Here is a 21,357-nt window from a genome sequence, read left to right as displayed (position 1 = left end):
AGGATCCTCCCAGGCAGGACTAACCCAGGGGAATTAACTATGGGTTTGAGCAATTCCAGTCCTCCCTCGAGTTCGGAGCTGCGGGCCACGGCCTGGAGTTGCTCATCCAAGGAACTGTTGCGTGCTCAGGAGTAGCTTTGAAAACCTGTGGTGTTAAGGCCTGAATGCAACAATGCCACTCTAATGGGTGTAGAGGGAAATGCAGCTTTCTTCACCAGCTGTCAGGAAATCTAGATGTGGCCCAGCAACGGAGGAAGGGAGACGAGGCGGTACCCCCAGGCACACAGCTCACACCACAACGCACTGCAACGCAATGTGTTAGCCCAATTCTAAAAATCCTCAGTAACACTTTTTAATATACAAGAATCAAAAGTACAGCAGTTTTACAATGTAGGAAAATTTAATACATACTATATAAACAACATTATTTACATCAGAAATCACTAGGACAGTGGCATTTTTCACAAATATAAATTAATTACTGTTTAGTCAACAGGTTTTAAAAGTCCACAATTTTACAATAAAGAAAAACCACCTGTCCCCTGACGAGTGGGGCCCAGATGGCCTAAAGCAGCCTGGACCCTTGGCATGGCTCCCCCCTCCCCCCCCCCCCCAACGCGGCAGCCCTCAGAGGAGCCGGAAGACGCTGGTGCTGGGCTGCTGCTCCTGCTGACAAGTGGATTTTGGTCTGTAGGATTTCAGTGTCATTGTGTGACTTCCTAGATAAACCGTGTTTGCACCATGAGGACTGATGCAACCTTCAGACACACCAGGCCAGAGTGTCCACAGCACAGCGTGTAAAGTGTCTGGGTCTCCCTTCGAAGGGCTAAGGAATGACTGAAAGGGGAGCGAGCCCCGGGCTCTGCTGGGCACCTGTCTGCCCGGCTCTGAAATACCCCAGCGATTTTCACCTGGGCCTTGTCTCGGCGATAGTGTACCACGTCAACCCTCGTTCATGTGCAGGTTTTACGGGATGCTAGCTCCCTTCTTCCTCAACCCCTTGGTATTTCTACCAACAACGAAATCTTTCAGAGCCAGGTTCCAGGGAACACCATCCTCACTCACAGACTCCTGGGGCAGCTTCTCCCATTCACAAGTGAGAGAATTTACCTGTGCAAAAAAATTTTTTATTTAAGCATATACTATTCATACTGATTTAAATCAATGAAGAAATGCTTCCTTTTTCCCAATGCACTCTTCAAACACACTTCAGCACCTAAAATAGGTGTCTAATGGGGACACTGTAATTTTAGAATCAACGTAACACTGATCTGGCCGATACTGCCTTTTGCTACTTCATATGGCACTAAGAGTCCTGAAAGTGAATGAAAGGAAGGTCTTCCTTCCTCAGGATGAGACATCTCTGGGCATCACTCACATCTCCTATCAGCGACTCCGGAGAAGCCCTGACAAGCGTGGGAACCTGATGGAAACGCAGGGCCTCTGGTGACACCTTCACCCCTCCTTTGGATCCCGGAGGACACGACCCAACTCTCTGCAGGGGCTCATCTTCTTCCCTCCCCCGCTCCTATCGCTCAAGGGCTTGGCAAGCCAACCTCACCTTCCTCTTTGGCTTGGGCAAGGCAAACACGGGCCAGAGTCAGTATTATCAGCAAGAGGCTCCATCTGTGGTTTCCTTCTCACTGTGTGGCCTCAGTGGGGACACATGCCCTGCCCTCTCCACTGAGCAGTCACAGAGGCCTCCAATGGGAGGACTGTGGCCGGGTGGCTCATGCAGTCGCCGGCGCTTTGCTTCAGGGCACGTGTGGTACAAGTCTAGGCTGAGCAACCCCAAGAACTGTGAGGAGTTCAATAAGGGGGTGGGTCAACTGAGCTCTCAACACAAGTGTCCAAGACCTAGACCCTCCTCTGGAAACAGCACGGGCCAGCCCTGTGATGCTCTATATGGTAGGGAGCAAGGGCCACGTCACAGCCACATCTGCTTCATTCGGGGATACAAGTCGGCATGTCTTGGTAAAGGCATTCATGGTGCTGCCCAGGAGCCCAGCATGCACTGAAGTCCTCACAAGAGACTTCAAGGGGTTTAACCCTGCACATGCCCAGCAGAAGGGTTTTCACAGCTCTGAGCCTGGAAATTTACAGGCACACTGGATGTTCAAGTCAGTTATTCTGTCTCCATCTAGAAAGGCCTTTGGATGCTCCAATACTGGCAAGCTATACTGAGAATAAAACTGAAGGTCTCAGTGTCAGTAAATTGAAAAGAGCCTGCTTAATTGATGCAATCAACTTGCTTCCTAAACCTGACTCAATTCAACTCTAGTATGATTCTTACTATCTATAGCTCAGTCATTGTCTTTGGATGTTCCCTGTTTCAGAAAAAGTTTAACTGAGGTTTATACCTGATCATATTCTAAGGGAAACTGAATTCAATTCTAATGATCTCCAACTAGCAGGAGAAGCTTATTCACCACGGGTACTTATTTCCATCTGCCCACTACATGATGTGTGATTCTGTCCAATCGATTTCCTCAAGCTGTGCGAAGGGAACGGAAATGCAGCCGAAGTGTTGACCTAGCCCAATACTGAAAGTTTCCCCCACTTTGCTGGCACTACTGAACCTCACATTAGAAGCCTGTTTGCTGCCTGCGCCAGGACCCCCAGCTTTGTGATTGCCAGCAGCAAGTGGTCAGCAGGCCTGCCTCTGTGTTCACCTCTCCAGGTCCTGTAGTTTTCCTTCTCACCACAGGAATCAGAAATCCTCCAGGGATTCCAGTTCCCTGGCCACACTACCCCCCACCCTAGCCCACCCTGCCCCTCACCCAGCCTACTCCCCAGTCAAGTAAGACCCACGCTGGCGTCAACACTGCCGAACTCACAGTGCTCAAAAGGCAGCCAGAGCAACCTACTTTCCCTGGCATGGCGGGGAAAGGAGGCCTACTCAGAAGACCAAACCTCTGAAAGACAGTGTGGGAAAATTAGTGTTGGCAGAGACGAAGCCGCTGTGGAAGCCGCTGCCCTCTCGCACCTCCCCACCCCAACCCCGCCCACAGGTTTCACATAATGAGGCTGAGTGTCTCATTTCTCCCAAAAACGCATTTGAGGGGTATACCTGCTCCCCTTCAAGTCCTATGCTTGTCCCCACCCACCTGCCCCCGCTCCCCACTCCCCGTCAGCAGCATCCATCATGTCAGGGTGAACCAAATCAGGCAAATCACACACTGTCCCATCAGGCCCCAGCTGCCTCCATGCACCAGCTCCTGCCCACCCACGCACTAAGGTCCTGGGAACACTGACCCTGGCGAGAAAACATTCATGACTCTGAAGATCCCCTATTCCTTGACTGGGGAAACACATCCCAGTGAAGCTGGTATACACAAAGTCAGCTCTTCCTCCAAGTGCCCATCAAAGTGGGAGGCCAGAACTAGGCTGGAATGGGACGGGGTGCCAAAGTGCAGGAGTGGTGACCTGAATCAGAGCTGGACCCAGTGAAAGGCCTCCCATTCCGTGAAGTGCTCCTTCAGCCAGTGAGTTGACAGCAGCAGCATGTCCGAAACTCCACTTACTGGTCTAGATAACTGGCTACTGTTGGATCAGACCAAAAATATCCATGTGTATCATGATGACTCTTGCTCTCTCCTTTGCGAGCTGTCCTTTATGTTTTTCGAACATTCCAATTATAATCTGGGTTGTTTTTCTGTTCTAGTGATCTCTCCAAAGGAGACCTATGATCCAGGGGTGACTTGGAGTCGTGAGGAGATTTCTGAGAAGGGGGTGATCGAGGATCTGAGACTGCGGGGTGCAATGGGGGTAGGGGCTGTTTATACTCCCCCAGTTTGTCTGTGTGGAAAGAGCGGTAATGGTCTGAGGGTCCCTGGCCATGGTAGCCCATAGGGGGGCGGTGATCAGACATTCGGCGGAAATCCTGCTGGTGGTAATTTTGAGGCCTAAATTCATCAGATCTCCTCCGCTTGGAGTCATGATGGTGCCTGAAATAGAGATGCAAGGATTAGCTGAAAGGCTGAAGTCAGGCTCCCATCCACTTCTCTTCACCACCCACTCAGCTCTTCCTCATACGCTCATATTCAAGGACACTTACAAACAGGCTCAAAGACAGATGCTCACATTATTAGGAGTCAAAAAAACTAAAGTAATAACAGAGAGTCATTTTACACTTATTAGCAAAACACATCCTATGAAATGACACAAGCCTCATCAAGTGTGCAGTGACACAAGTATACACTTGAAACAATCACTGATGGCTTTATAAACTCACTTCCTTTAGGAAAAATCTGATTAAGACCCATAAACATCTTCATATTTCTGGACCCAGCCCATGAGAAAAAGTGCCACAGAAATTATTTCGTAAGTTATTAATAAGAGCAAAAGTCACCATCAACCTAAATATGCAATGAGTAAGTGAACAGTTAGTAAAATTCTCTTAAAAATTAACTCAATTTGAAGAGCGCTCAAATTTTTGGCTTGTACCATGGTAAACTGCTCATGATACCATGAAAAAAAGAATTAGTAAAACTCCACAACAAAGACAAGCCAACTCAAAAACAGGCAAAGGATTTGAACAGACATTTCTCCAAAGAAGATACACAAATGGCCAAAAAAAAATGAAAAGATAGTATCATTAATCATCAGGGAAATGCAAACCAAGCCCACAATGACTCTACTTCACACCCACCAAAATGGCTCTATTTATTTAAAATAAATAAATAAATAAAAACAGGAAATAAGTGTTGCCAAGATAAGGAAAACCTGTAACTCTCACACATTGCTGGTAGGAATGTAAAATGGTTCAGCCGTAAAGAGTGTGACTAACAATTCCACTCCTGGGTACGTATCCAAAACTGAAAACAGGTGGTCAAGGACTTACACACCAGGCTTCCCTGTGGCATTGCTCACAATGGCCCAACAATGGAAACGACTCAAACGGCCGTCAACAAATGAATGGATAAACAAAATGTGGTATAATGAAATATTCTTCAGCCATAAAACAGAACGAGTACTGATGAATGAACAAACCCTGAAAACATTATGCTAAGTGAAAGACGCCAGACACAAAAGGTCACATATTATATGACTCTTTCTATATGAAATGTCCAGAATACGCAAATCCAGACAGACAGAAGGCAGACTCAGGGTTGCCAGACACCAGGGAGAGGGAATCATGGGGAAAGCTTATTTAATGGTTAGAGGGTTTTCTTCGAGTGATGAAGCGTTTTGGAACCAGACAGAAGTGGTGGTGGCTGCCCAACACTGTAAATGCACTAAGGTCATTCAATTGTTCACTTTAAAGAGTTCCTTTATGTGATCTGAATTTCACCTCAATAGACAGGGAGGAAGAACTGGGCAACTTCAAGTTTCAGTCAAAATGGAGTAACAGGGATGAGATTGACCCTCCCACCCAAAATAGCCAAAAGGGACAAAATGTATAGAACAGTGGTTTTCAAGACACCAGATGTCAGGCAATGAAGAACAGTAATCCCTGAGGATGGATACTAATGAAATGAGCCTTTTAACTGCCCCTGCTCACTCTCATGAGATAGTCCTCAGGCTGTGACACAGGAAGAAAGAAACGCAAAAAGAGACCAGGTGGCCTCCCAAGGTGAGGGAATGGGGAACCAAGGTGGCTAGAGCTCATAGGACACGGTTTGAGAATCTGCAGAGAAAGAAGTTTGAAGATCTGCAGAGGGTTCCCAGGTATACAGCTGAACACCGCTTAGGGTGTGCATGTGGGGAGACGACCCAAGGCCAGGGAAAGAACCACCAAAAAGACTGAAGGTAACAGTGCCCTGTGCTCACGAAGAACTGGCATAGTGCCTGCTCTCAGCAGCCACACCAAAGGCCTCCAGGTTAAAAAGGCCCTGGGGGTATGGTTTGGTGTGTCCCTCCAAATCTCAAGTGGAAATGTGACCTCCGATGTTGTAGTGGGGGGTGTTTGGGCAGATCCCTCATAAATGGCTTGGTGCTGTCCTTGTGAGGATGATGAGCGAGTTCTCTGACTTCATGTGGGAGCTGGTGGTTTGAAAGAGCCTGGCACCTCCTTCTCTCTCTCTTGCTCTCTTTCTTGCCATGGGACACCTTGCCTTCGCCTTCCACCATGAGTAAAAGCTCCCTGAGGCCTCCCAGAAGCCAGCAGATGCTGGTGCCATGCTTATACAGCCTGCAGAACTGTGAGCCAAATAAAGCTCTTTCTTTATAAATCACCCAGCCTCAGGTATTCCTTTACAGCAATGCAAAACAGACGAATGCAGTTGGGTAGAGTGTAATGAGGCTTCTTACCGTGGAGGTGGGTGCTCATTAGCCCTTGACTGAGCACTGCTCTGGTTCTGCCTAACGGATGTTAACAGCAAGATCTGAAAGAAGCAAACTGCTTCCAAAAAATCTGCAACTCATAACAAAGCTCCAGAATACTTATAGGAATACAAAAATATACAGCACCGAACAAGGTAAATGTTACCTCTGGCATCTGATCAAAAATTACTAGGCACAGAAAGCACCAGGAGGGTAGGACCCACAGTAAGGAGGTAATCGACTGAAACTGATCCAAGTGATAGGATCCGCAGACACGGACATCAAAACCATTTTTATAACTGTGTTCCAGGTTTTAAAAGATTAAAGACAGAACATTAAAAAATATATATATATATATATAAAACTTTCAGAACTTTTAGAGACAGACCTACAACGTATAAAATTCAAAGTACACTGGATGCGCCTCACAGCAGTTTTGACATCGAAAAGGAAAATATTAGTGAACTTGAAGGGGCAGCAATAGAAACTACCCACAACGCAACAGAGAGAAAGCATAATTTTTAAAAAGTCAACGGAATACAAGTGAGCTATGAGACAACTTCAAGCAAACCTAATACAGGAATAATGGGAATCTCCCAGGAGAAGAGAGTGCGGGGGTCAGAAAAAATATCTGAAGAATACCGTAAAATTTTCCAAATTTTATGGAAACAATAAACCCACAGATCCAAGAAATTCAAAAATTTCCAAGCACAAGAAACCAAGGAAAAATACACCAAGGCACATCATAATCCGTGACTTTTTTTTAAAGGGACATTGTGTAAAGATGACAGATTTTTCACCATGAAACTATGCAAGCACATAGCAGAGTACATCTTTAAAGTACTGAAAGAAACTATCAAGCTAAAAATGTATACTCAGCAAAAACTGCTTTCGAAAATGAAGGCAAAATACTTTTTCAGGACCCACACAAAAACAAAAGTCCTTCAGGCAAAAGAAAAGTGACACCAAAAAGAAATAAAGACGTACTAGAGGAATGCAGGGCAAGTACCCACTGGCTCCAGACAACAGAGAAGGCAGGAGTGAGGGGCAGACTCCTGAAGAGGTGGCAGCTACCCAGCTACAGCTGCTCTGCTAATTCGGCCTGCTGTTACCAGGTCTTCCAAAAGCAATGCAGGACTTGGAGACATAGATATGAAACTTTTCCACTTTAAATTCAAGGTACAGTGCAAATGAAGCACACCATCAGCACAGGAAAAACGAAAGTTGCTCTGAAGCTAAAATACATCCAAGATTTGAAATTAGGAAATACAGATACAATGTCTTTAGCCCTTCCTGGACTTGCTACTCTCACAACGTAAAGCTTTGGCTCATCATATTACTGGCGGCACTGTACACGTGTAAAGAGGGTGCAGTTTCGAAAGGCTTTGACTCTTCAACTGTGGGCTCCTGGCAGGTAAGGACTGTGAGCTGGTACCCATCTCGGCATCCCTGCCACCTACTGTGGCTGAGAGCCTGGCACAGTGCTTAATAATTTTGGTTGCTGACTCTTAATATTTTATGGCTACCACTTCACTAGATTTCCTCAAAAGATGGCAGAAAACACTTTTCCTGTACAGGTGAAATGTACTCTCTATGACCCAGAAAATAAAACACAAAACCTATAACGAAGACTTGGGATCCCCTGTGGCTGACACATGAGATCTTCAGCAATCTGACAAATAAATACATACATGTATACGTCACTGTTTCTCCCCAGAAACAGTTCCTGGCAAAGGTCGGCACCTGGTGTCTTGCAGCCTTTCGCGTACCTGTCATAATAATCTCTGTGTCCCCGGTGGTCTCGGTCACTGCTGTACTGGTCGTAAGGCCTCTTTCTGGACATGTTGTTGGGTCGATAGCTTCCAGAACGGTGGGCATCCATATGTCGCCGGTCCCCATAATGGTGGTCCTTGTACCAGTGCTGCTCATACTGATGGTGCCTGTCGCTGCCCCAGGGTGGATTGTTGTTGCCACCATAGTTGAACTTTCTTTCCCTCTGCCAGTCTCCTCGATCTGCAGGAAAAGAAAGAATGATCTGACGACTGCAAGAAATGGCTGAATTTCACTTTCACAAAAAAAATTTTTTTTTGGGAGATGGAGTCTTGCTCTGTCACACAGGCTGGAGTGCAGTGGCACCATCTTGGCTCACTGCAACCTCCACCTCTCGGGTCAAGCGATTCTCATGCCTCAGCCTCCCAAGATGCTGGGAATATGGGCACCCGCCACCACGCCTGGCCAACTTTTCAATTTTTTTTAAGTAGAGACAGGGTTTCACCATGATGGCCAGGCTGGTCTCAAACTCCTGACCTCAAGTAATCCACCCGCCTCAGCCTCCCAAAGTGCTGGGATTACAGCCCTGAGTCACTGTGCCCAGCCTTTTTATTTTTGTTTTCTTCCACACCAATCTTCTCTGTATTGTTCCAATTTTCATATGAAGCTGAAGTCAGCACCACTTTTGCTCTAGTTCACACTGGAAGCCTGACACATGTTACAAATAGAAGTTACATTTCTCTCTTCTTGGTCTTACTGCTGCTGACTAACGTATCAGTAATGACTCCCAAATATTCTTTCCAACAAAATTTTACTGCAAAATTTACCACTCCTCTCCTTCCGCAATCTCAAGAGCTACCGCTTTTCACTCTCCATATCTGTTTAACCTTCCAATCCACGGCAGACTCTTAAAATGAGGTTTCACTCAAAACACCAAAACCAACTAGTTCAGAAAATGATACCGCTGAGTTTCATAGCTGCAAGGGAATAACCTCCAGTTATACGTCTAACGTTTATTTTACCTGCTGGTACCTGTTGGGCCTGGTCTCTGAAAAGGAGAATCGCTTGAACTCAGGAGGCAGAGGTTGCAGTGAGCTGAGATGGTGCCACTGCACCATCACTGATTCTATTAATCTTCCCTGTTTTGTGCGCGTGAACACACACACTCACACACACACAATGGATCTCCTATAAAAAAGTAACTTCTCTAACTTTGGACTAGGATCAGTGCTCTAACTCTTAAGGATAAGGCTAAACTACAATCCTTTTAACTTCTGTAGCCCCCCTTTTCCCCTAAGGAAAAGAATCATATTCACTCAATTCAAAAAATGTAGTAAAGACACAGAAGTCTAGGGATGGACAGTTCAATTGTGGCCACCAAATATGACCACCCAGAGCCTGTGAGTGTGACTTTACCTGGAAATAGGGTCTCTGCAGATGTAATTAAGTTAAAAATCTCTAGATGAGATCATCCTGAATTTAGGTGGGGCCGTAAATTCCAGAACAGGCATCCTTTCAAAATAAAGGCAGAAGGAGGTATGACAGACCATGCAAAGCAGAAGGCCATGCAGAGATGGAGGCAGAAATCGGTGTGATGCATCTGCGAATCAAGAATGCCAAGAATGGCTGGCAGCCGCCAGAAGGCAGCAGAGAGGCACGGAACAGATTCTCCCTCGGACCCTCCAGAAGGAACCAACCCTGCTGACACCTTGATTTCAGGTCTCCAGAAATGTGAGAAATAAATGTTTGATGTTTTGAGCCTCCTAGTCTGTGGTACTTTGTTAGAGATGGCCTGGGAAACTAATACAGAGGACTGACCAAAAGGAACCTAGAACTTCATGGAAAATCCATCTTCTGTCCATAATTGTGTTAAGATCAAAGACATGCCACCAAATCAGTGTCTCCACTCATTCTGCTCCTTCTAGAATTATTCTACAGAGCCGAAGAATCGCACCATGAAGGAAATGCCCAGCTTAGAAACTGATAGCGTTAATATGATATACAGTCAACCAGGGACTTACATTCATTGTTGATCTGGGCAGATCAGACGAGGGCACCACAAATTAAAAAACTTTGGACTACCCACCCTAAGAATTAACAAACAACAACAAAAAGAGACACCTTCTAAACATGCAAAAGATCCCTTGAAGATGGCTTCAAATCAAATTGAAAGTGAGATTTCTAACAAGGTGTCAATGTCTGTGGTTTTGCAGAGATACTTAAAATTCAAGCTAATTCATTTATTTCCAGAGTAAATTAAACAGAGATTTTCTTTCTTCTTAAATCCTCTGTGAGGTAAATCACAGTTTAGGAGGTATTGAGCTATTAAAAAGGTGGATGAGGAATCCAAGGTTTAAATAAAAGAACGTAGTTAGTTTAATAAAAAGTTATTTTAAAGGATTCAGAATATAAGGGACATCATACGAAAAACACAAAACCAGCCTAATACTAGAAAAAAGCCAGTATAACTAATGTAACTAGATCTAAGAACAGGGAAACATTTCCCAATCATTCGGCAAAGTCATTGTCTTTTTTCCCTAAACAAAATGGTAATGAAATAATTTTGAACTCCGATTTTTAAGATTAGAGGACACAGAACTTATGCTTCCAGGCAGTGTAGCTTATAGCAGAATTACACCTTGTCAAAAACAATGAGAAACGGAAGATTAAAAAGAATGTGTTTAGGGCAGGTGCAGTGGCTCATGCCTGTAATCCCAGCACTTTGGGAGGCCAAGGCAATTGGATCACCTGCGGTCAGGAGTTCAAGACCAGCCTGGCTAATGTGGTGAGACTCTCTCTCTACTTTAAAAAAAAATTAGCCGGGCATGGTGCTGTGTGGCTGTAATGCCAGCTACTCAGGAGGCTGAGGCAGGAGAATCGCTTGAACTAGGGAGGCAGAGGCTGCAGTGAGCTGAGATGGCGCCACTGCAGTCCAGCCTGGGTGAGAGTGAGACTCCATTCAAAAAAAAATAAAAATGTGTTTAAAGGCATCAAGAAGTAGCTAAAGCAATCAGGACTAGAAGGACTAAGATTTCACAGGGCAGAAAACCTCAAAGAGATAAGAAATGACGTCTGTCACCACTGAAGAGGTGTGTGATCCTGAGCACCAGCAAGAGGCTAAGGATGTAGGTCTTTCCCAGGCAGGAACCACTGCTGAAGGAACAGAGAATTCTAAGAGCAATTCCGCGTCTTTCTAGGTTGAGTGATAGTGGAGACCTGAGGGACTTCAGACACATGGCCAGCTTTCCCCTAGGGCATTTGCCAAATCTGCAGGGAGCAGGAGGCTAGTAGGCTCAGCTGAAAACTCCTGCGAAGCAGAGTAGTTCTGGGCGGTCTAATGGTGTTGCTTTAAACTCTTCGACAACCTACTGGAAAGGGGGCGCAGCGATGCAACTGGCCCTTAGGTGAACACTCTGAGCTAAGCTCCAGGATGGCGGGGACTGAGAGGTGAACTAGATGAAGACACTCACCTCCCACCCTTTTGCCAGGGGGAAGAAAGTGCAATTCCTCTCTGGGGTATGGTAGTATCACCTAGAGCTGCTACAATTTTTAAAACACACTGTCCCCCATTTAAGCAAAAGTAACTAGAACTGCCAAAAGACAGGACTATATGAATGAAAAACCAAAAGAAAGCATACAATAAAAAATGACTCACAATAATTCAGATATAGGATTTGGGGGGGCGGGCAGATTTCTCAGTAACTATGATTAATATTTTAAAAAAAAGAGAAATAGAGGCAGAGCTTTCAAAAGCTTGAGACTTATCAGAAGACCAGAATGTATTGTTTTTAATCAAATACAAATTCTCAAAATGATATTTAAAAAAGAATGTATACTTCATTTTAATCATTATAGAATAATCTTTATAAAATTAACCTTATACTATGCTTACACACACACACACACACACACACACACACACACACACACACATATATTCATTATATACTTTTTAGATGTTATTCCCGCATCTTTCTTTTCTTCTTTTTCCTGTTAAAAGTAATGAATGGTCACTGTAACTAGTGAAGCAATGGACAATAGACAACTGATTAACTTCCTCCAATCTTGCCCCTCCATTTCTACCGTCCAAAGTTAACTGCTTAAGTCAGATGTGTATGTTTTCACATCTTTCTCTATGCTTGTACAAACATATTATGCAAACATATACTATTGAAAACAGTTTGGCCATTCTTAAAAAGTTAAACACAGAAATTCCCTATGAACCAGAAATTCTACTCCTAGGCATACACCTAAAACAATTAAAAGGATGTACTCAAACAAATACTTGTACACAGATTTTTACATTAATACTATTCATGACAGCCAAAAAGTAGAAATAATTCAAATGCCCATCAACAGATGAATAAACAAAACGTGGTGTAGATATACAATGGAATACCACCGTGCCATAAAAAGGAACAAAGTACTGATACATTGTACTATGTGGATGAACCTTATAAAGATTATGCTAAAGTGAAAAAAGCCAGATACAAAAGGTCACTTATAGTGTATTTCTGTTTATATATGAAATATCCAGAATAAGTAAGTCCAGACAGACAGAATAGACAGACTGGTAGCTGCCAGGGGCTAGGAGAGGAGAAAATGGAGAGAAACTGCTTAATGGGTATGGGATTTCCATCTGGGGTGACAGAGAAGTTTGAGAGCTAGATAGCAGTGGCCATGCAACACTGTGAATGCACTAAACAGCACTGAACTGTTTACTTACAAAAGTTGACATTTATGTTACGTGAATTTCATGACCAATACACTTAAAAGCACAGGGGTGCTTATTTTTTCCTCTCTCTTTGTTTGAGACAGGGTCTCTGTCACCAAGGCTGCAGTGCGATGGCGCAATCATGACTCACTGCAGCCTCAGGCCTATCCTAGGCTCAAGAGATCCTCCCACCTCAGCCTCCCAAGTAGCTGGGACTACTGGCATAAGCCACCACACCAGGCTTTTTTGTTTTTAATTTTTTTGTAGATGCAAGGTTTCATTATGTGGTCCAGACTCCTGGCCTCAAGCAATCCTCCTGCCTTGGCCTCCCAAAGTGCTGGGAATAATACAAGAATGCGCCACCACACCAAGCCTCCAATTTTTAAAATCTAAAAAGCAACCTCTTACATGGATATACTACATAATTAAAGAAGAAAATAATAATAAATTTTTTAAGAAGATAAAAAACTCATTCTTTTAACTGAAAATAGTACTGAATGCAAATGTTCTATTATTAATTTAACCATTCCCTATTAAGAGATGTTGGAGTAATTTCCGGCCTCTGGCCATTTTCATATAGGCATGTTTTCATTTCAGTAGGTCAGATTCTACAAAAAAGGAATTACCATTGTCAGGGAGCTTAGGTATTCAGACATTTCAGATTCTTTTCTGAAAAGATTACAGCAATTCACACTCTTAGCAATCAGTGTGTATTTCTCTTTTTAATTTATGCTGATTTGAATGGGTAAACAAATTGGTTAACCTACTGTAGCTTTAATTTATATCTCCCTAGTGGCCAGGTTGGTCATCTTGTTATATTGGCCATTTGAATTTTTTCTTTTATATGAACTGTCTAATTCATAACTTTTGCTTATTTTGATAAGCTCTATAGAGTTTTGTTGTTACTAACCAAATTTCCAAATTTTTAATTCAATCTGGATTCCTTTGAGTTTTGTTTCAAAACTGCAATTTTTTTTTTTTTTTTTTTTTTGAGACAGGGTCTCTTTTTTTTTTTTTGAGACAGGGTCTCACTCTGTCACCCAGACTGGAGCGCAGTGGCACAATCTTGGCTCACCACCTCCACTTCCCAGGCCCAAGAATTTCTCCCACCTCAGCCTCCCAAGTAGCTGGCACTACTGCACCGCTATGCCCAGCTAGTTTACACTTTTGTAGGGATGAAGTCTCCCTATGCTGCCCAGGCTGTAAAAATTTTCTTAATGACAATTAAAAATTGAATATACTTATTGAGTACAACGCAATGTTATAAAATACATATACACTGTAGAATGGCTGAATCAGCCTAATTAACATATGCACTACCTCACACACTTATTTTTTGTGGCAAGAACCTTAAAATCTACTCTCTCAGCAATTTTCAAAAATATAATACATTGTTATTAACTACAGTCCCCATGTTGTACGACAGATTTCTCAACTTATTGTTCATATCTAACTGAAATTTTATCTCCGTCAATATCTTCCCAACTCTCCCCTGACCCCTGACCCTGGTAACCACTGTTCTCCTCTCTGCTTCTGTGAATTTGACTTTTCTAGATTCCACGTATAAGTGAAATATGCAGTTTCTCTCTTTCTGTGCCTCACTTGTTTCACTTAACATATACGTCCTCCAGATTCATCCACGTTGTTGCAAATGACAGGATTTCCTTCTATTTAAAGCTGAATTACTATTCCATTGTGTACATATACATTTTCTTTATCCGCTTATCTGCTGATGGGCACTTTGGATGATTCCATATCCAGGCTATCATAAATAACGCTGCAATGAATATGAAAGTGCAGATATTTCTTCAACGTAACTAACTGCATTTTCATTGACTATACACCCAGTAGTGGGACTGCTGAGTAATAGGGTAGTTCTATTTGTAATTTTTTGAGGCATCTCTATGTTGTTTTCCGTAACAGCTGCACTAACTTACAATCCCACCAACAATGTGCTGGGTTCCCTTTTCTCCACATCCTTGGCAACATTAACCTTCTGACTTTTTCATAATAGCCATTCTAACAAGTGTGAAGTGATATCTCATTGTGCAGTTCCCTGATGACAGTCACGATGAGCATTCTTTCATATACCCATTGGCCACTTGTATGTCTTCTTTTGAGGAATGTCTATCCAGGTCCTTTGCCCACTTTCTAATCGAGTATTTCCCTTCTCACTACATAAGGAGCTGAGTTCCCTAGACAGTTTGGATATTATCCCCTTTTCAGATGTATGGTTGGTAATATTTTCTTCTCGTATACAGGGTGTCTCTTCACTCTGTTGATTGCCCATTTTTCTATTTGGTTATCGTTTTGTTCTCAATTTACAAGAGCCCTTTCAGTGTTAGCAATTTGAACGATTTAACTGTCATATAGAATGTAAACTTCTCCCTCAGTCTTTTTCATTTGTTCATGTTAGCTGGGTTCTTCTTAATCTGAAGTTGAAACAATAATCCTGGGGCCTGGCACAGTGGCTCACACCTGTAATCCCAGCACTTTGGGAGGCCGAGGTGGGTAGATCACATGAGGCCAGGAGTTTGAGACCAGCATGGCCAACATGGCAAAACCCCATCTCTACTAAAAATTTAAAAATTAGCCAGGCATGGGGGTACACATCTGTAATCCCAGCTACTTGGGAGGCTGAGGCACAAGAATCACCTCAACCCAGGAGGTGGAGGTTGTAGTGAGCCAAGATCGCGCCACTGCACTCCAGCCTGGGTGACAAAGCAAGGCTCAGTCTCAAAAAAAATTGGGGGGATCTTTATTTCATGTTTTCTCTCATTAAGAGAGGACAATGAAGTGTTAGAAGAGAATACAGCACAAAAAGTCCAGCCACTGCCTTTGGAAGATGAAATGACTGTGAATGTTTTATTTTTTGGCACCTCTTTTAAAAACTCCACTTAATGACCTACCTGCATTACTGAAGTGTCTCTTGTTGGGGTGACTGTAGTTATCTCTTGGGTGTCCATGCATCTGGGGGCCATGGGTGGCAGGCAAATGAGGCTTCTGAGGGTGAAGGTTATGTGAGGTATGGGACTGAGATATCAGAGAGTCCCGGCTGGAGCCTGAGGCCTCTGGACGAAATGGTTTCTTACCCCCAATCATGTCATCTTTCTTCTTTTGTTCCTACAGAGTAAAAAGAAACCAAAGAAGCTCAAGATCCCAGGCTTAATTCCCCAGAGCAGAATAAAGACTATCTCCTCCAAACCACTCCCTCTTGTCCTTCTTGACTTTTGAACTGCCATTTACTACCTCCTTGCCAAAAACGCTCATAAATTCCACTGTCAGGCTATCGGCTGGGGGAACTCGGTGGAATGCATGCTTAGTTTGAGCATTACTGCTAAAGACCTGCAGGAACACATGGAGACCGCTAGATGTCACTGTACAGGGTATGGAACAGGCGCGGGGGGGGGGGGGGCGGGCAGCACTCTCGCAGGATCATCTGGGACCATGGAAAACTAAGCTAACCACAACAAAAAACCCTCAATTGTCCAGTGAAAACTCACTCCTATGCCAAAGTCATCAAGCTAAATATCTGAATGCTGGAGTAACACTACTCCTTATCACACAAGTCTAATGTCTGATATAAAAAAAAAAAATCACAAAATAAAGTGATCTAAAATTTCACCAGCAAGAGAATTCCTGTTAATAACTTAGCACATATTTTTCTAAGCCTTTTTTTTGTATTCATATAGATGTTTTTAAACAAAAATATTTGGTATTCATTTTTCATTTAATATATTGTGAAAATCTTTCCATGGCAAATACTTATTTCTCCATTATATTTAATGATTGATTAGTTCTCCTCAATGTGGATATATCATGATCTACTGAATTTTTTTTTTTTTTTTTGAGACTGTCTCACTCTGTCACCCAGGCAGGCGTGCAGTGGCGCAATCTCAGCTCACTGCAACCTCCACCTCCTCATGCAATCCTCCCACCTCAGCCTCCCAAGGAGCTGGGCTGTAGGCCTGTGCCACCCCACCCAGCTAACATTTGCAGTTTTTATAGAGATGAGGTTTCACCGTGTTGGCCAGGCTAGTCTCAAAGTCTTGGCCTCAAGTGATCCGCCCACCTCAGCCTCCCAAAGTGCTGGTATGACAGGCACGAGCCACAGCTCCCGGCCATACTGGCCTCCACACCCACACCACGTGCACCGCCTCCGCGGCCTCCTCACCCACGCCGGGAGCACTGCCTGTGCAGCCTCCTCCATGTTGCTTCTGCAACCATCCCCTACTCCAAAGGAGAGGCAACTTTGAGCACCTCTCACTAGTGAGTAGCAGGATCCCTTACATGCAAAAGCTGGAAGGACACCAAGTAGATGGCCCAAAAAAGAAAAGAAAAAGTATTTTCTGCCCACCACCCTACTGCTTCTTAGAAGCCACATATATAAGCTACCGTAAGACATGTGCGGAAGAACAGTGCACATGGAAGAAGAAAACATCTGGTGAGCAAATGATTCCAGGACGCGGAAACACAGGGTAAACAGCGTCCAAATTTCAACAATGTTAGGTTCTAATACATTGGCTATTTCACCCGTCTGGTCTTACTGTTTGACTGACTACTAGCACCAGCAGTAACCCATGATTCTGTGATCATCTCCCCATGGAAAAACAATAATTAAGAAATGTTTCTGTGGAATTGGTTTGTATTTGTTTGAATTTGTACTTTACCTCCTCTTCTTGAGACCTTTTCTTATGAGCCATCTTGTATAGCTTATGTAGTTTTCGAGCATCAAATTCTGTAAACTTGGAAACAAAAATCCATAGGTTCCTTTAAAAAAAAAAAAAAAAAACAGTTCTAGTTAATTACTGAATTGGAAAAGCAACTTTTTACTCTCTTCATGGACAGCAAGGTATTACATTTTGCTGTGGTATACTCCCCTAAGCATAGAAATTAAGTTACAGAAATATCATCTCAGGTACTTGCATTAATAATACAGTAAATCCGGACTTAATGTTGTCAATACGTTCCTGGAAACTGCAACTTTAATTGAAACAATATTTTTTCTCTTCAATGTTATAATGAAAGAAAGCTGAAGGAAATGTTATCTGAGGACTTACTGCACATCTTTATATGCTTCTGCCAAAGAGTCTCACAGAGGGATTTAGAGACTAAGGCTCTGCCAATGCCTAAAAGTCCTCTAAATGTGTACCAATGACACCCAGGACTCCAGTCCTCAAAGCCTTCTTCCACCATCCCCACGTTCTGGACTCTGCCACAAATGCATCAGCACCACCATCTCCCAGGCTGTGGCCTCCATTCAGGTGGTCAGCTCTGCACTGCTGCCCCTCCTTCCTCCTAGTTGTCGCCACCACAACCTTTCATTTCTTCCTTAACACTCGCAGTGACTTCTTCCCTCCAATTCCATTGTGTTCACCCTAGCACGGTATTACTGCACAACAGGGGAATGATATGCTAAGTGGGTGTTTAGAAAGAGGAAGCACAGGCAGTCAAGTGAGCCAGAGAAAGGAGTCTCAGGTCTTCTCAAACTCCCCAACAGTTTCACCACAGCTTGCCACCAAGAGGACACCTGACCCGTACAGGCTCCCGAACAAGCAAACCTGCTGGATCAGGTGAAGAGCCATTTACCACCTTCCTTTCTAAGGCTTCCTATAAAGAGCTTCAGTCTTCTTAGCAAACTGCCTTTAAACCCTAAACACTACCCAGTCCCCTCCCCGCCCCACTTGCAAGCCTTTGCTGAAGCCTGAGAACTCTGTTCTCTCAGCAATTCAACTCAGGTCATCTGCGCTCTGTTCAAGGGCACCTGCCTGCCTCTAAGAAGGCCTTCCTTCCCTACTGCTCTTCGAGCACTTCCTTCTCAGCACTTCCACTGTATCTGCTCTTGCATCTGCCGCATCATGATGAACGGTTCCTCCGGAGGCTTACCTTGTACTACCTTTCTGACTTGTAAAGGGCAAGGACCTTATGAACTACGGCTAGCCAGGATCACAGTGCCTGGCACATTTAAAGACGGACCTGTTCACTGGGATGACCTTTTGCTATCTTCTAATCAGGTTAAACTTAAAAGGAAAAAAAGAGGCCCAGATGTTGCTAGGTAAAGGGTTAAATTTAAAAAGAAAAAAAAAAAAAAAGGCCAGATGCCACTAGGTAAAGAAAGAAGTTGGTAACAGTGTTAAGGGGGGAAAAAGTACCATTTCAAAAATTAAATCTTTTAAGTGTGAACCATGCTGTGGACACCATCATGCAGAAGTTTTCTTAAGTCCACTTTTCACTCAGAAACCAATCCTCTGAGATTGGATGTGTTATACAAGGATAATCACATTACCCATTAACTATACAAGTTCAAAGTGACTGTGGTTATGTACAAACAAGCACATGTACCCTCTGGATCTAAAATAAAATAGAAACGAAGTAGTTGTGCTTTATGGAAAGAGATTTAATGTTAAATTGCCTTTTAGAATTTCCAGTCATGGCTGGACATGGAGGCTTACACCTGTATTCCCAGCACTTTCGGAGGCCAGGGTGGGCAGATCACCTTATGTCAGGAGTTCAAGACCAGCCTGGTCAACGTGATGAAACCCCGTCTCTACTAAAAACACAAAAATTATCCGGGCATGGTGGCACATGCCCATAATCCCAGTCACTTGGAAGGCTCAGGCAGGAGAATCGCTTGAACCCAGGAGGCAGAGGGTGCAGTGCAGAGATTGTGCCACTGCACTCCAGCCTTGAGGATTGAGTGATAGAGTGAGAATCTGAATCATATTTAAAAAAAAAAAAAAAAAAAAAAAAGGAAAGAAAGAAATAAAAAACGTTTTCTTAAAATATCCAAAGTGGGTGTGGATATATATCCAGCAATCCCACTATGGGCAACTACCCCAGGGAAAAGAAATCATTCTATGAAAAAGACACTTAATAAACTGACATGTTTATAGCAGCACAATTCACAAATGCAAAAATAAGGAACCAGCTTAAATACCCATGAACAAACAAGTGGATAAAGAAAATGTGGTATATACATACCATGGAATACTACTCAGCCATAAAAGGGAGTACAATAAAATAATGGCATTTGCAGCAATCTGGATGGAGCTGGAGACCATTATTCAAAGTGAAATAACTCAGGAACAGAAAAGCACACACAGGATGCAAAGGCATTAAGAATGATGTAATGGACTCTGGCGGAGGGGCTGTGGGATAACAGACTCCACGTTGGATGCAGTGTGTACCACTCGAGTGATAGGTGCATCACAATCTCAGAAATCACCACTAAAGAGCTTACCCATGGAGCCAAACACCACCTGTTCCCTTAAAACTATTCAAATTAAAAAAAAAAATTTTAAGCGAATATGTAAAGGAACATTTATAAACCATGATGCCTTACAAACTGAAGTTCTAGATTGACTGCTTTAATCCAAATTACTACTTTATTAAGGAAGGAAATGAGAACAGAAAACTCACAGTTCTTGTGGTTCCTTTGTTTCACCACATGTTGGTACAGAGCCAACCCATCAGTTGTATTAGATACAGTAATATCTGAGTATCTGGATATTAACCTGACATGGGTAAACAAGTTAAGACCAGATGATTTCTCTCCATTACAGGCTTAAAGAAAATTTATTTCTGAGAATAGGCCAGCAAATCCACTAACACTGTCTTTCTCTCATAAAATAAATTAATGACATCATCCTATCCCTTCAAAAGGCTGGTCTCAGAGGAATGGCCTATATCATGGAAAGGAAGTTTAAAAATCTGCAGGTATATTGCCAATAAATGAGTTTTGCTGGGAAAAGTGTTTCTTAGATAGCTATGCTACCTTTTATTAAACGAAAACAGAATCCGCTCCCATATTCAGTCAAATCAAACTGGGCAGACAAGGCCTAAGTGGTTACCTCCTCCAGAGTTTTATGTGCTCCTGATCTGAGTAGGCTTTAAGGCACTCGGCTATTCGGTCTCCGATTTTCAGTAGGCAGTTCCGGGTGTGTTCCAGCTGTTCTTGCACGTTGAGCCCCTTGTCAGGTTTGTCCAGCTGTTTAAGTGCCTTTTTCACAGGCCTCATCCTCTCCTTACACTGCAACAGGACAAGAGAGTAAAGATATAAACAATCGGTCGAAAATAAGTCTCATCCTTTACTTACTGTGCCCTCAATGAAAACATGGCCCACCCCATGCCATCCAATTGCTAAAGGAAGGGTGGGTAAAGCTAGTGCGGTGGAACAAGTGTTAAGTATTGAAGTCAGAAAACCCTGAGGGTGCAGTGCCAGCCCCATCGCTCAAAGTTCTGTGATACCTCTTCATCCCTTACTCAACCTCTCTGAATACTACTTCCTCAGCTGCAAGAGGAGCATGATATGCCTACATGCCTATTTTTAAGATCCAGTAAGAAGCAGTATCATAGACCTAACCTGAAATTCTCCCACCATAAACTATCTAAAAATAAAGGATAAAATATTTACAAATCCTTTAGGCTTGAAACAAAGAGAAAGGCTTCTAGATAAAGATGGTAAACAGACAAGAATCTTTTTTCTCTGCCTCCCCAATCCCACTAAAACAATGGTAATGGGGCTGTTGTTAAAATGACCAGCCCACAAAGACAGAGAAAACAAGAGTGAGGACAACAGAACAAAATATTGGCAGCATGGAAAATGACAA

General features: G+C 43.3%; 1 protein-coding gene across 9 annotated transcripts in view; it reads right to left on the bottom strand.

Moving 5' to 3' along the window:
- Positions 1-327: 327 nt before the first annotated feature.
- CHD2 (chromodomain helicase DNA binding protein 2) overlaps positions 328-21,357 on the bottom strand; it is a 160,279-nt gene continuing 139,249 nt past the window's right edge. For 4 of the 9 annotated variants that reach the window (XM_032252783.1, XM_032252784.1, XM_032252782.1 and 1 more), the window contains 5 exons: positions 20,599-20,777; positions 17,419-17,518; positions 15,658-15,871; positions 8,034-8,277; positions 339-3,947 (listed from right to left, as the gene is read on the bottom strand). In XM_032252783.1, the coding sequence (XP_032108674.1) occupies positions 3,614-3,947; positions 8,034-8,277; positions 15,658-15,871; positions 17,419-17,518; positions 20,599-20,777 (1,071 nt within the window). In that variant the 3' untranslated portion in view covers positions 339-3,613. Of the gene's footprint in view, positions 3,948-8,033; positions 8,278-15,657; positions 15,872-17,418; positions 17,519-20,598; positions 20,778-21,357 lie in introns of all 9 variants that reach the window. The other 5 variants (XM_032252785.1, XM_032252780.1, XM_032252786.1 and 2 more) reach the window with 2 other exon arrangements.

This window comes from Sapajus apella, unplaced genomic scaffold (genome assembly GCF_009761245.1).
Source record: "Sapajus apella isolate SASKATOON/1434 unplaced genomic scaffold, GSC_monkey_1.0 scaffold80, whole genome shotgun sequence".
NCBI lineage: Eukaryota > Metazoa > Chordata > Mammalia > Primates > Cebidae > Sapajus > Sapajus apella.
The sequence above is the reverse complement of the archived record's forward strand: the minus strand, read 5'-3'. Positions and strand labels throughout refer to the sequence as shown.